The 11441-nt window shown below is 36.6% G+C and overlaps 1 protein-coding gene across 2 annotated transcripts; it reads left to right on the forward strand.

Moving 5' to 3' along the window:
- Positions 1-406: 406 nt before the first annotated feature.
- On the forward strand, positions 407-8052 carry LOC140171962 (uncharacterized). 2 transcript variants are annotated; one of them, XM_072195309.1, is made up of 2 exons: positions 407-614; positions 4802-8052. In XM_072195309.1, exon 2 carries the CDS (start codon positions 6555-6557, stop codon positions 7695-7697), a length of 1143 nt encoding a protein of 380 aa, XP_072051410.1. In that variant the 5' UTR covers positions 407-614; positions 4802-6554; the 3' UTR covers positions 7698-8052. The 2 variants fall into 2 exon arrangements, with proteins under 2 accessions (XP_072051410.1, XP_072051411.1); XM_072195310.1 differs by lacking the exon at positions 407-614 and adding an exon at positions 2211-2300.
- Positions 8053-11441: the final 3389 nt, after the last annotated feature.

The raw sequence follows: 11441 nt of genomic DNA on the forward strand, positions 1-11441 counted from the left end.
TACCGTACCGTAGGCCTAGTTCATCTCAAAGCCGAGTCCCCCCGCGCATAATAGTAAACTCGCCAATTTTTTCACGTTATTCCCGCTGTAGGCCTATTGAGTAAATTTCAAGGGTTTTTTTCCCGCTGTTTTTTAAACCCAAGATGAGGGGGGGCTGGGGGGGGCGTAAATTTTTTTCCCGTGATGGGGGGGGGGGGGCATACAAATTACTCCGGTCAACGACATATTCATTACCCCCCCGCCGAAGAAAATGATATCCCCCTTAGGCCTACCCACAGATTATAATCTGTGGCCTACCACTGATGATCCTGATCTCGGATATCGTAAGTTTGAGATTGAGAATGTCCCTTTTAAGGAAATACTGTTCACACGGAGACTCTTTTCCAGCAAGCTAGAAGGCCTATGACGTCATTAAAGAGCCAGACATCCGAAATCGGCAAGTCCGTTGTTTCTCGCATTGTTATAGTCCTGTCATGAATGATATCGTACAACTACAACAAGATTTCTACATCCAGGTCATCATTTTTTGATACTGTCGAGTGAATTCTAAACTTAATGATTATTAAACGGAGTGATATGATAGGTTAGCGGAACAAATTGATTAAATTTTATAGGTAAGCTTATTTCTTGGTAATTAATTGGATTTTCAATATTGATCGAGAAATCTATCTACTACATGTATCCACGACGACACGATGGTTACTGTGTGTATAGACCTTTTTCCCTCTATCCCACAATGCACTATTCCAGGGGGGTATGACGTAGCTCATTAACCTCATAGATCGTGTGCATCCGATGGTCTTTGCCAGGCCTTTGCAATTATTTTGTCTTAATATGGGCATACTGATTCCATATATGCGGATTATCGTAAAGGCCATCGATGTTACTAATTATGCAATTATTGAATACACGAGTGATGCAGTTACGGAGCGATGCAGAACATCTGTGTAAGAGATTTATGTTTACGTCTTATTTTCATCTCCGAAAAAAAAAGTGAAACGGACGCCGACAAAATATCACTGCGTGTCCGTCATTAGTTTTTCACCATTAGGTCTATAAAATGTATACAAAGTTAGGTTTCAATAGCAGGAAACTTTTTTTTTTTTTTACACCATGTCCATAAGGCATAGAAATGTTGTTTTTTGCCCCCGAAAGGTATTAGTGATCGTGGCGCCATTATCATCATTATCGGGGATTCCTTTTTTGTGATGAAGGCACCAGTCGAAACGTCCGTATTCCAGAATGTAATGAACATAACTCTGTACTCCCCCGAGTAGATGATGTATTTTGCGACACTCATACCCCCCTGGAATAGTGCATGATGGGAAAGAGGGAAAAAGGTCTATAGAAGATAGAGATTGCTAGTATAACACGGTCAGTCATCGTAGCGTCTTCAGTTTTAAAACGCATCCAAACAATTTTTTAGATTGTCCAATTTGGTTTCAATTTAGCTTGGCTAACATTTATGTATCTTAGTAGCTGAAGTGTATGCTTACTTTTAACCGGAAACACAGGCGCTGAAGTACAAATTCCGACCATATAATGAGTCCGTTTAATTCTGCAACCTTGCTTGATCATAGTTGTTTTGACAACTGCCAACTGCGTCGGTGATTAAAGATTTGAGAAAATCCAGTTCTGGGCAAATCATAGTGCCGTACTATTACGCTGACTTTCGTATTCGGCGAGGAGGACGATTTCGACCTCCTCGTTTGTTTACAAACAGAGTGGTAGACAAAAAACCGTTCCGCTTGTCCAAACACTCAAGTATCAGAAGGATGGTCCACAATAGCGTGATTCACGTAACCTGAATAGGGATTAAAAAGCTGTCACGAGAACCATGTGCTTCTATTGTCCAATTTGCCATCAAGATTTCATATGGAAACAGTTCAGACCCAGTACACGATCATGTCAGAAATTAATATTTTGTTCTGGGTCTGATTATTCGGACTAGGCAAATCAATCCATCTCCCGATTTGCAAAGGTTGACTTGTCATTGCAAACTGATGGTGATACCCTTCTGGTTCTTGAACATGTGAGCCCAGCACTGCATGTGTTGATCACCTATTTACAATGGGGACTGTGTGATGTCTGGCAATCACTCGAGAAAAATTGACACAAATGACGTTTTTCGTGAGTAACGTCATGGTGAATTGATGAAAGAATATAGCACATGTGTCACTAATGTGTCTATAACAATTATCCTCATATTTTTGAGACAATAATTAACTTGAGGAAGAAGTTTTTATTCATATGCATGACATTGGGCCCTGGATGGCAACCGTGTACATGTGCCGAACAAGGTAGGCTACGTTACATGAGCATGTATACTTCCACGTTCTAACTTTCGTATCACAAGCTATCGGTTGTTCATACGAAAGTTAGAAATTTTCGAACAATTTCAATACCGTAAATGGTGCAATCAAAGCCAAAATTCTGACAAAAGTATGATATATAGCTCACGATGATATGCGTTAGAAAGTTGGGAAAATCCTTCATTTGCGAACTATATTAGTGGGGATTTTACGTTGTCACTATTACATTCGCATGGACGGACATTTTTTTGCGGGCTCGCTAGGATTCAAGCGAGTAGATTTCTTGCAATATTTGGCTTATTTAGCATCCTTATATCCTTCTTATATCCCATTTATATCCTTCAATGTACCTGTATATCGTTAGCATACCAAGCGCGTCATAACTGATTTGGAGATCAGATATATATATGTGAGTACCAATTTCATATAAATTGACTGAATTGCAAAAAAAATTGTTGAAATGTTTGAGCTGCGCAAAACGTTAAGTGTGTAAATCCCATTGACACACAAAATGGCTTTTATAAGCCAGTCTCAGTGTACAAACGGTGTACACGAGACTGGCAAGCGACTCTAAACTATATTACTGAAAAGCTATGCTATTTATCAAAAACAAAAAAAAATAAAAAACTTGTGTGCCAAGTTGAAGCAGGCTCGAAAATCTTACACTAAATGACTGAATTTCACGCCTAAGTTTAACACTAGGATTTGGAAAAATATTTAAGTCAAATAAACGCCTCGAGGCATTACATTTTCGAATGGGGGCGTTTATTCAAGGTCAATTTTAGAACGATAATTCCCGTTAAAATCATTAGGTTAACTTAAAACTCACACTAAAATGACGAACTATGAACTAGAAACAATGACTTCTGGTTCACTTCCGGGCTTCCAATCCAGATTTTTGCCAAAAAGTGACACTATTATCGACCATCTGTGCAACTTGGTAAGCTTACATACTACACAAGATAGCATGAAAATATTGGCATAATTTGTATCTTGGTTGAAAAAAGTGGTGGGGGGCGTTTATTTGAGGGGGGCGACTATTTGACGAAATACGGTATAGCAAAAGCCATATTATAACATTTCTGTAAAAATAGATTAGTAATTTATTTTCCATAAAATGTTAGCTTTTACAAACAGATATGTCCCCTTTTAATTTTGAGCCGAACAAGTGAGGTAAAGCATAGAAATTTGGAATTTACTACTAGCGCCCATGCATGTTACTCCCGTGGTTGTAATACCTACTGTGCATACGTGTTGGACTAATATTTCCATCGTAATAATAAAATGCTGGTTCCATCGTTTATTCAAAATCACAGATTTTTACAAAACTACAGCACCTAAAGTCTTGATTTTTGCAGAGTATCTTTATTGACTAAAGTACATTACAAGTGTAAAAAACAGAATTTAAAAAAATTTGTGAGGGCGTTCTCAGCAAATGTTATAATATGGCTTTAAGCATTATAGTTTTTCTTGACATTTTAATACTGAAAATATGAAAATTGTTACTTTTTATTTGGCCGAGAAAATTAATTTTACATCGAAAAGGTGCAACTCATTTCAACACCAAATTCGATCATTTGCATTGCCTCATTAAATGACTGAGTGAGCCTTGTACAACAACAGAAATCGGTTGACTAGAGTTCTGCCTGTCAGTTCTCAGACCTATTCGCTGTCGTAGTGCACGTTAGTAACCATTTGGTTACTGCTCCAAGCCTGGGCTCATACACCTGTTCCGAATTTTGATATGCCTTAGGCTTTGTGTTGTGATCATTTCGATCAGTGGTTCGTAACAAAGAAAGCGTGATCCAGTTGGCCTAGCAATGGTCATATTGTAACGTGCACTCCGACAGCGAATACTGATTAAATATTTTTAGTCTGAGATTTTTAAAGCATATTAAAAATACTTTTGTAAGTAAAATGTTTGTGTTTATTGTCATGCATTGCATGTTTGTGCTTAGTTCACGACACATGGCCATGTTCAAGTTGAAATCAATACAGAATCAAGGGCCATATAGTCTGTCACTAATAAAAAATCTTAAACTACTGAACCAGTAACTGCATACGAGTTCCCATCCAAAATGATTCTGCACCTCAACTTCAAAACTAGGGTCATTTGGTGTAATAATAGGATTAACTAACATAGCATTAGGGTAAAACAATCTGTGAATATATCGCGTTGCACGACAAGCAGGTTGCACTCATCACCTGCGTACATGTATGTCTGCAGTCATAGACTGAATACAGTACCACTCCCCGGTACCGTTCTTTTAAAAGATACTAATCTTACAGGTGCGAGTTATCAACTTGATTTGGTTCAATGCAGAGGTACCGTGTGAACGTAGGCCTACTTAGTGAAGTGCGATATTATACATGTATTCAAAAATTGTTTTACCATATTGCTATGGTAGTTAATCCGATTATTACATCACTTCTACGGCGAATTTGAGCTTAATAAGTTTCACTTAAAACTTCTTTATATTATTTTGCAGATATTTTCTTCTCCAGTAAATAGCTACATAAACATACTATAATCACAGCAAGCATCAGGTAAGCGCAGTTCTGATTTGACAATAGAACCCACAAGAAATCATCAAGTGTCTTCTTGGCTGACTTACTGAATACTACATGCAGGATAAGTGACATAAACAGAATTATTTGCGGACCGAACCCGGGACCGACACAGTACGTAGAAATCATCATTTAGAATTGTTGCTTCACCAATACTTTACTTCACCGAACACTTGCAGAACCCCGAAGACGCTGTTGCTTGCATGCTGCTTCTATGGATTCATCACATATCACAGAACTTTGAAACTGCAGAACTTGCAGATCTGACACATGCACCTTGAATCATCATGATTTCTTTTGTGCTTCACTAGAAGCCGTAGAATTGTTTGATGCTTCCATCCCCAGTAATCCAGAACTCAATCTCCATCTTGCCCACAGTATGAACTAATTCCAAAACGGAGCTTGAAAGACAGGTAGTTTTTAACCTTGAGATCGTCTTTTCTTTACTTCAAAAGTTGTTAATCAGTCGATGCAAAAACCAGAAATCCATGTGGTTTTCTCTTCCTCTCTGCTTCACCAGTTACTTCACTGTTAAGAACCCAGGGCAGCAGGGCTACGTGTGTTGTCCATCACTACATGGATCGAATCCATGGTTTCCTACAGTCACCCATGGAAAACAGGGTACTGAAAACCAGTACACAATGTCCATATGGGGCATGAGTTGGTTTGTTTACATTGCAGTAATTCCATCAGAATAGTCAAAACAGATTCTAAACAGATAAAACTTACCTCATATCAGTTTTAGTTGCCCTTAATAACTCCAAATTGACATGACATTGTATTCTATTTGCTCAATTTCATACCGAAATCAAGGAAAACGTGGCTTTGTTATTGCAAAATAACATGGAAATCATTCTGATCAGATCTGATCACTTGAGGTAATCACTATTGGTAATCAATATTGATACTTGAATGGCATGACTGAGTGACTTTCTGCTCATTGTAAGACTCATAGTGTTGTAAACTTGATTGCATAACATTAAGATGCCAACTGTTATCCTTTGTATTTGAGTTGTCAAATTTCTGGCATGGACTTAAAACAGTAAAAAATGTCAACAAAACATGGTACTGCAGAACTCTATGCCTGTGTGTGTCTGAGGGCCGATCTGAGGGCTGATGACACACATTCGATGGGTGTAGTCCATCACCAGTAATCCAGAATACAGACTCCATCTTCCCTAACTTGCTACTCTCAACTAGTGCCCTTCCAAGTTGCCTCACCCCCTGTACAAAACAGACATATGCTAGATACTGCTTTTTAAACTATTGAGGCAGGTGTTTTATCCAAAAACATTTAAACAAACTAGTTTCTGCATTTTTTATCCTGGGAATCATATATTTTAACCCAACCAACACAAGGCAGTATCTGCTATTAATTAACCAAGCTAATACTGCCTTTTCCCTCGGAGACAGGTGTCTTCAATCTGTCTTGTTCTGTTCGCAAAGTTAAAACGTAGTGTAGTGTATACTGAATCTGTGAGTCAAGTATTTTGAACATTATTATCTCCCAACAAAAGAAGCAGTATCTGATAGTAGTTTACATACCATTATATAATTTATTGTGTTTTTACTTCGGAAGCCAGCGTATATGTCAATATTTAGAGGCTCTAGGCTCTTGTACTGGTTCCCGAATATACGTACTTCAGCTACTTGCATGACACCTGTAATAGAAAAATGAAATCGTTGAAACCTTTCATGTGCATATGTTGTGGAATCACCCTACACAGTTTTGATAGATTGAAATGCCATGTAGATAGGCATAGGATGAAATATGTGCGGATTTATGGTGCAAGTAATTCAAAATACGAACTCAAAACACACATCAGATATGACACGATAGCGAAACCTCATCAGTGCGAGTATTGCCAAAAATGTTTTGCACAAAAAGTTGAGCTTACAAGACACATTAGAATTCACACCAAAGAGAAACCATATCAGTGTGAGTACTGTCAGAAATGTTTCTCACAATCTAGTAGCCTGAAAAGACATATCAAAACTCACACTAAAGAAAAACCGTATCAGTGTGAGTACTGTCAGAAATGTTTCCCAGAATCTAGTAACATAAAAAGTCAAAACTGTCAGAAATGTTTAACAAAATCTAGTAACGTGAAAAGTCACATCAAAGAAAAACCATATCAGTGTGAGTACTGTCAGAAATGTTTTGGTCGAAAGGGAGATCTCAAAATCCACATTAGAATTCACACCAACGAAAAACCCTACCGATGTGAGTACTGTCAGAAATGTTTCATACAATCTAATAACCTTAAATACCATATCAAAACTCACACCAAAGAGAAACCCCACCGATGTGAGTATTGTCAGAAATGTTTCATACAATCTAGAAGCCTTAAATACCATATTAGAATTCACACCAAAGAGAAACCATTTCAGTGTGAGTATTGCCGGAAATGTTTCATACATTCTAGTAGCCTTAAATACCACATCAAAACTCACACCAAAGAGAAACCATATCAGTGCGAGTACTGTCAGAAATGTTTCAACGTATCTAGTAGCCTGAAAAGACATATTAGAATTCACGCGTCCACCAAACAGAAACCCTATCAATGTGAGTATTGTGAGAAATGTTTTGCTGAGAATGGTGGCCTTACAAAACACATGAGAACTCACACCAAAGAGAAACCATATCAGTGTGAGTATTGTCAGAAATGTTTTGCTCAGAATGGTAGCCTTACAAAACACATGAGAACTCACACCAAAGAGAAACCATATCAGTGTGAGTACTGTCAGAAATGTTTCTCACAATCTTGTAACCTTAAAGCCCATATCAGAATTCACAACAAAGAGAAACTGTATTAATGCGATTATTTTTTGAAATGTTTTGCAACAATTAGCAATCTTAAAATGACGTGCAAAGACTCACTAAAAAGAAACGCATAACTCTCACTAGAGAACCCCTACCAATGTGACTGTCAAATGTTTCACAGACTTTGGTGCCCTTACCCAGCAAACACAAAACGTTTTCGACATCATTCGCAAAAGGTTATAAAAGGTTGTCAGAAAACGTTTAAATGTCGGGTTATATAAAGGGTATATTAAGAGTATAAAACGTTTTCATAACCTTAAAAACATTTTTGATAATCTACTGCTCAGCAAACAAAAATGTTTTACAGAAAACGTTTAAATGTCGGGTTATATAAAGGGTATAAAACGTTTTAATAACATTCCAAAAACATTCTTGAAAACTTGATACAAAACATTCTAAACAGAATGTTATTTTAGTTAAAAAACATTTTGCGAAAAATGTTTGCCCAAAATATTTTCAAAAACGTTTTGAAAACATTTTCATGATCTTTATATAACCCGACATTTAAATGTTATTAAGGGGGTACTACATCCCTCGATAAATTTGAGTCTATTTTGCATTTTTCTCAAAAACTAATAACACAGTGGTAACAAAAGTTATGTATATTATAGGGGCAAGGAATCCAATTACTACACTGGAATTTCAGTGACCCAAGACAAGCGGTACGTTATTTATGATAAGAAAAGAGGTACCGCTAGGATGTACCTCATTTGCTTGTCTTGAATCACTGAAATTTCAGTGTAGTAATTGGATTCCTTGCCCCAATAATATACATAAGTTTTGTTACCAGTATGTTATTATTTTAAAGAGGACAGGAGAGAAGAGAAGAAAAGAGAAAAAAGGTAGAAGAAGAGAAAAGGAAAAGGGAAAAAGGTTAAAATTCGTCGGTCGCAACACATAGTGGCGTACGTGAAGGACAAAATATGTTTCCGATCAAAACATTTTTGAAGGATATGCTTCTATCATCTAGTAACAGAGTCGATACTCCTCCACTGTTGTCTCTCAATGGCCCAATTCCATTTGTAATTAATGTTGAAGGTTTAAACTATTAAACTGTATCTTTAAAAGTTAACAAGGATTAACTATTATAGGATAATCATGATAATAGCTAGCTCTAAACCTATACGCCACTATGTGAAACGAAAATTTTGAAAATCACTCTACGCCACTATGTGTTGCGACCGACGAATTGCATCAATTGTATTAATATTTCAAATAAAGTCTGCACAAAAAGTAACTCAGCTGTTATAAATACGCCTATAGATTCAGAACTAATAATTGTTGTCACAATATTTCAACATAAAAAGAAGGATGATTAATTTACGCGCATTTTGATACCCCTTTTGTCCAATTTTGTTCAATATTGACAATACAGCAGTATTTTGAAAGAAAAATACCCCAATTTAAAAGTTGCAGTTATTTGTATTGATTTGAAGTAAGCGCGAAGATAATGGCGGGCTTTACGTGTTTACAGTGCTGGCATTATAACCATTGATCGCTGTAAATTGCAACTTTTAAATTCGGGTATTTTTCTGTAAAAGCACTACTGTGATGTTAATATTGAACGACATTTGACGAATGGCGTACGTATCAAAATGCGTGTAAATAAATCATCCTTCTCTCTATGTTGAAATACTGTGAAAACAATTATTAGTTCTGAATCTATAGGCGTGTTTATAACAGCTGAGTTACTTTTTGTGCAGACTTTACATGACTGTATTCCGAGTCAATTGGAAGAAACTTTAAATGTGTGTGCAGACTAAGGAGAGCAATCAAAGCATACTTCGTTACCATTTCTTGTATTGTATTTAATTAATATTAAAACAGTGTTGATATATAATCATGATAATGCTCAAATATAATGTAGTTATTTCTCACATCTGGTGATATCAGGTTTATCAATGCACACCTACTGATATCAAAGGGTTTATCAACGTGCACATCTGCTAATTATCTGGTAGAGGGGAGGGTGACACAGCCCATGGGGAGGGGTGTGTGTGGGAGATTCACTAGGAGACACTTTTCTGTGAAAAATCTGTGACTAGTCGAAAAATTTGTGTTGGATAAAGTGTATGTAATGATTCCTGAGGTTTCGGATCAGTTTATTTCACCTTTAAATAATTATTACAAAGTATTACAAAGTATATGGTGGGGTGGGAGTTAAATTTCCAAACGGCGTGCCCGAAAAAGGTTCTGGGGTAGGGGTAAAATTGACACATATATTTATGATATTATTACATTAAAAGAACATTTTAATGGGAGTATTTTGGCATTAAACATAATTAGTATACCCAAAAATTAGGCGCGGATTCGGGGGGGGTAGCGGCGGGCCTGCCCTCCTCTCCTCCCCAAAAAAATTGAAAGGAGAGAAGAGAAGAGAAAGAGGAAAAACGAGAAAAAGAAAAGAGAAAGGGAGAAAGGAAAAAGTTAAATTGCACGTAATTGAGAAGCCCTGCCTAAATAAACCGCAGCCAAAAGCATGTGAAAATTACTGCGGGCCTGCCGATATGCAGTGCACGTCACCCCCGGGCACGTCACACGTTGTCACCAAGGTCAGTATTAAGGGAAGGGATATGAACGTTTGGACAGTATTTATTGTGGGACATGAGAGCACATCAGACATATCGAATTGCATTCTGAATACGAAGAATGTCGTTCTGATATCAAGTAATTTTGATTTTTTTGAAATTCGCAACGTAATACGTCTCTCTGTACCAAAATTCAACCCTAAAGGCCTGCAATCAGCTTTCGACAAGAGTTTTTCTCTCACCGCACCTGCACTCTGGAACTCACTTCCATCTGAACTCCGTACTGCTGTTTCTCTGCCAAGTTTCAAGAAAGGTCTCAAAACCTTCCTGTTCCCACAATAATCTGGTGGCTTTGTTTCAGTTTTCCTGTTTTATTTTGCCTTTCAAATATTTTGTGTTCCATCTTGGCGCCGTGGTCTTTATGAAATGGCGCCCTATAAATGCCTTGTATGTAATGTAATGTAATGTAATGTAATGTAATGTAATGTAATACACATTTTATGGCAAATCATTAAAAATTGAGATTTTTGATATTTAACAGTACTCGAAGTAAACTTTATAAATCTCATAATTTATACTTAAAGTGTATGTAGGTGGGATGAAAAGCCGACGATCAATTGAAAATTTTGACCTTTCGTATTGAAGATATGGATTTTTTCCCAAAACACCAAAAAAAAATAAGGTCTTTTTGGGAAAAAAATCCATATCATCAATATAAGGTCAAAATTTTCATTGATCGTCGGTTTTTCCTCCCAGCTACATACACTTAAAGAATATATCATTAGATTTATAAAATATACTTCGAGGACAGTTATATATCAAAAATTTGAAAAATATAAAATTTTAATAATTTGTCATAAAATTTGTATTATATCGTGAATTTCAAAAAAATGAAAATTATTTGATATCGATCGATGCATGCTTTAATTGCGAATCGCAAGTCTTGGGCCTATAAAGTGTCGGTGTAACATTTAAAATTTTGCTAATTGAGTTCGGCCGTTTTTTGTTTTAAAAAGCAATGATATAATAGTGTAAAAATGATGCACCAAATGGCTTCAATTGGACCTTCATTTTATTTTGCAAACTTTCCGAACTTCTGATATAAACAACTGTCCGTTTCGCTTCTCTATTTCACACCAATATTATTTATACAATAACAATGAAAAATGTGGCTTCAATTCCCGGGCTTCAATTGATCTGTCATTTCGC

The sequence above is a fragment of the Amphiura filiformis genome, chromosome 15 (genome assembly GCF_039555335.1).
Source record: "Amphiura filiformis chromosome 15, Afil_fr2py, whole genome shotgun sequence".
NCBI lineage: Eukaryota > Metazoa > Echinodermata > Ophiuroidea > Amphilepidida > Amphiuridae > Amphiura > Amphiura filiformis.